This window comes from Pteropus vampyrus, unplaced genomic scaffold (assembly GCF_000151845.1).
Source record: "Pteropus vampyrus isolate Shadow unplaced genomic scaffold, Pvam_2.0 Scaffold501, whole genome shotgun sequence".
NCBI lineage: Eukaryota > Metazoa > Chordata > Mammalia > Chiroptera > Pteropodidae > Pteropus > Pteropus vampyrus.
Window position 1 is genome coordinate 372,050 of NW_011889282.1, and position 4,263 is coordinate 376,312.

The following is a 4,263-nucleotide window of genomic DNA, read 5'->3' on the forward strand; positions in this document are numbered from 1 at the left end:
CCTTACCTCTTTGCTCTTGGACTCCCTCCTCAGGGACTTCTCCAAAACTCTGGCTTCGTATTCGACTCTGGGATGGTCCTGCGAAGGGAACCAGGTGGGCACGGAGCCCCGTGAGCCGTGAGTCTGAGGCCCTCGCATGAGCACACGTGGCAGATTCAGCCCACACACTCGTCCTGGGCACCCTTAGGGGCCAGTTCGTAGCTGGCTGTTTGTACTGTTCCCAATTTAGGGCTCCCCGTACACACTCCATCCAGCCCTCGCTGGGGTCCCCGGCCCACTGGGAAGGCCACAGACGCTGGCTCTGTGTCCTGGAGGCAGGTCAGGCTGGGGCCTGCGGCCGCTTTCTCACTGTGAACACCCAGCCATGAACTGGCCCCGAGAACGTCCTGTGAGGGGCCGTGGGGGTTGGGAGAGCCGGCAGTGTCAGCAAGCGTGGGCAGACCAGAGGTGCCAGGCCTCGGGGGGCCCAGAGCAGGTCAGCAAAGGGCGCTGGAACGGAAGAAAGGAGTCGAGAGGCTCGGAGGTGGGGGAGAAAGCAGAGACCCCCGCCTGCGGTGGGGGGCTGCGGGGGGCTGCACGGGAGAATGAGGCGGGTCAGGTGTGCGAGGAGGTCCCTCTCCCAGGGAGGGGCTACGGGAAGACAAAAGAGTGATGAAAATTCCAAACCTTGACAGCCTCCTTCAGGGAGCCAGAAACGTGCAAACAAAACAGAAAGATCGCATTACTTGTGCTGTTTGTTAGAAATAGGACACACCCTCTAAAGATAATTTTCTTCAGGACCGAGATGAAGGTGATGGGTCCGGGTGGGCGAGGACTCGGGGGACCAAGGTCCACTAAAGGCCGTCACCACCTGAGGATGGCCGTGCACGCTGTTGCCTCTGTAGCTCTAGTGATTTTGGACATTCCCAAGGGGGTGCTGGACTGAACTGTCTCGGACTTGGCTAAGGGGCACACAGGCCCGGCGAGTGGACACAGGCTCCTTCTGCTCCCAGGCCAACACCTGAGGTTCGCTTCAGGCGCTTAACTCCCCCAAGAGGCCCTGGCCGGCCATGGTGGGGCACTCAGGCCCTGTGGACCCCGGGGCCAATGGCTCCGATCGCCACCCCGAAATCAAGCACCCGGACGAGGCCTGCTGCGGGAGGGGCCTGAGCCCAGGGGAGGCCGGCCGGGTGGCAGGTCCTGGGGCTGGGCCCTCCCTGCTCCTTATGCTTTAGACTTCCTGACCCACTGAGAGACCCTCGAACCCTGTCGAACGAGGACTATTCCCAAACGCCATTTCAGAAACGAGGCCACCGAGGCACAGAGAGGCTAAGCGACTCGCCCAGGTCACACAGCGAGGGCAGTGTCGCGTTGGGACGGAACCCAGGCGGCCTGGTCCCACACGGCCGAGTCGCCGCCACGAGGCCGCCACGAGGCCGCCACGAGGCTGCCACGCCTCTGCCAGCAGACTCTGGGCCCTCGCCCGCCGATGGCGCTGTCAGCACAGAGCCCATGTGCCGGCCTCTCTGACCGCACCGCGCATCTGGCTACACAGCGACCGGCAGGCTCGGCCTCAGGAGGGAGCATGTTGTATCAGGAAATAAAAGCTAATGGAAGAGATTCCCACATTACAGTGAGAACGCACGAGAGTTTTCTCTTTTAAAAATAAGCACGGTGCTTTATAAGAGAAGCAGTGGCCAGCGTGGCCACACCTCACAGCTCCGCCCCGAGCGAGGCTGGCTGCGGGGCCCAGTTTTCCAGCCCACGGGGGATTCTGGCTGGAGCTGCCCAGTCAGGGCGGGGCAGTGGCAAGGCTTCCCCTGGGAAATGTGGGGAGAGGGCTCACTGCCATCCCCGGGGACATTCGTTCCTGACGCCTGTCTCTTGGGAACATGCAGACGCCCAGCATCTGGCTCCCCCTCCATCAGGAAAGGCTCTGTCCCCACCGCTCAGCCACGCCTGGCCGCTGGCTCCGAGGTGTGTGGCTTTGGCGCCCGGGGAGAGGCTGGCGGCCGCTTCTGGGGACTTGCCTCATGGGCAGCGGTGACTCCCTCCCAGACCCGCCCGGTCTCCCCCAGACGGGATGAGCTCAGCGCGGTGAGCCTTGGCCTGCGTCCCTGCATGCTGGTGGGTGGCGTGTCCATGTGAGGAAGGAGATCAAAAACAGTCTAGCAGACATCAAACGGTCGCCCTGGCAACCACGGGCGAGTCAAACACCAGGGAGATGAACTGAGAAGTCTCCCCTGGGATTCACGACTTCTGGCTTCTGCGTGCGTCCCCAGGAGGTGACGGGACAGGGCCGGGGGTGGAATGGGGTGGCAGACACGCGGGGGGCGGGCGCAGCGCCAAACCCACTCACCTCCTCCTCCTCGAAGCCCGTGAGGTCCCAGCGGTAATTGAGCCGCATCTGTTTTCTCTTCCAGTGCTCCATGAACGTGGCGGCTGCAGGCAGAGGGGACGACCCGAAAGTTAGGGGCTGAGAAGCCCCCGCAACACCGGGTGACATCGACGCACTGCTCCCTTCTGCACCATTTGATGAGCGAGGTCACCCTGTGACAGCATGCTGGACCAAGAACTTCACATGAAGTAACCCGTTCGGCCCGTCCACCCACCGTGGGGCAGAGACGATCACTTTCCCATTTCACAGGCGAAGACACCGAGGCACAGGGAAATCAGGTCCTAGCCAGCCAGTGAGGGGACAGGCAGGCTGGTCCCATATCCTGCGCTCCATGTGTCTTGGGGACCTCAGGTCACAGATGGACTTCTCGCAGTTGTAAAGGGTAAGAGGTGGGCCAAGGCCACTCGCTCGAGTTCAAACCCACGTAGGTGGCCTGACTGCTGAGCCGCACTCTTAGCTGCTAAATGTCGTTAGAATGCCACCTCCTCCAGGAAGCCTCTCATCATCCTTCTCAGAGTCAGAAAGAAACCAACTCCTCTCGGGACCCCTTTTGCCCACGGTGCCCACACTGCCTTCCAGTGTGATCCCTGTCATGTCGAGTGGCCCTTCTGGTGTGTGGGGCAGGGGTGGGGCCTCGTTCACCTGGATGCCCGGCACACAGCCAGTGCCTGGCACAGACACACACTCAAGAGAGCTCACTGCGTGAGCGCCGGGCTTTCGCGAGCGAACAGCTTGCGAGCGGAGATGCAACTGGCTGGATCGTTCGTCATTAGTTTGTCCCCACAAGGGAAAGTCAGCAGAGGCCAGGGGTTGGAGGGACGTAAGTCTGGTTGTCAGGTTAGTTGAGCTGTCACGCGTCAGGCTCTGCTCAGCGAGCTGTCTCGTAAGTATTAATCTCCCGTCGACCCCACCAGAATCACGGGCGGGAGGTGCTGCTCTTTCTCCCTTTTACAGAACAGGAAACTGAGGCTCGGAGGAACTCGGTGGCTTGTGTGATAAGGGGCGGCGTCAGGATGGAAATAAAATGAGAAGCGGATCCGCCTACGCGATCCTCCACCAGGAAAGGACGCGTGCTTAGACGGGCAAGTAGCAGGTCTGAGTCTGGCCCGGACCTGGCTCGGAGAGCTGCGGTCAACGCAGAACCCCGCTCCCCGCCCCGAGTGTGCGTGCGTCTCTGTGCACCACGAGTTGGGCCCAGCCAGGAGGCAGGAGCCTCTCGGGTCTTCCAGACAGGGGGACTTTAATCCTGGGAACTGGCCACACCGGCGACAGAGGAGCTGAGGAGCCAGGTGGTTGAGGGGGAGACCGCCCAGCGGTCGCAATGGCAGGAGGCGGCTCTAGTTCAGGGGTGGAGGGACGACGGGAGGTGGCGTCCCCAGAGCCAGAGCCTGGGGCTGCCCAGAAGCTAGGGTCACGGATGGAGGGCTTTCGCGTGGGGGTCTGGGCCCCAGAGAGGACAAAGCCTCTGCCGGATGCCGTAGGAGGCAGAGGGAGGTGGGGACAAACACGCTGGCTCTCCCTCCTTCTCCCTCATCCGCCATCAGGACCTCCCACGGGCTGAAGCCATCAGGACACCGGCGAGCCAGGGGCCTGGGAGACACAGTCCCCGCCATACAGATACGTCCTCGGCAGACGCATACCGGGCACCATCGCTGTGACAAGGACTCCGGAGGGGGCCACGCCCTGCTGTGAGGAGGCGCACGGCCCGTCTGGGAGGCGCACGGCCCGTCTGGGAGGCGCACACTCCTTCACGAGTTTCCATGGCTGTCTCTCCTTGTCCTCCGCCTGCCAATGGCAGTGCCTCTCAGACCTCGGGTCATGTGAGAGCAGAAAGATACCCCTATTTTGGACTGCCCCGGAGGGCTGGCTCCATGCACACCTGCAGA

The 4,263-nt window shown here is 62.4% G+C and overlaps 1 protein-coding gene across 1 annotated transcript in view; it reads right to left on the minus strand.

Annotated features, from left to right (window-relative positions):
• ANO1 (anoctamin 1) overlaps window positions 1-4,263 on the minus strand; it is a 40,354-nt gene that overhangs the window by 26,806 nt on the left and 9,285 nt on the right. Inside the window, exons 2-4 of the mRNA XM_023524850.1 lie at window positions 2,339-2,421; window positions 667-678; window positions 7-78 (exon numbers count right to left, since the gene is read on the minus strand). Coding sequence (XP_023380618.1) covers window positions 7-78; window positions 667-678; window positions 2,339-2,421 — 167 coding nt within the window. The remainder of the gene's footprint in view (window positions 1-6; window positions 79-666; window positions 679-2,338; window positions 2,422-4,263) is intronic.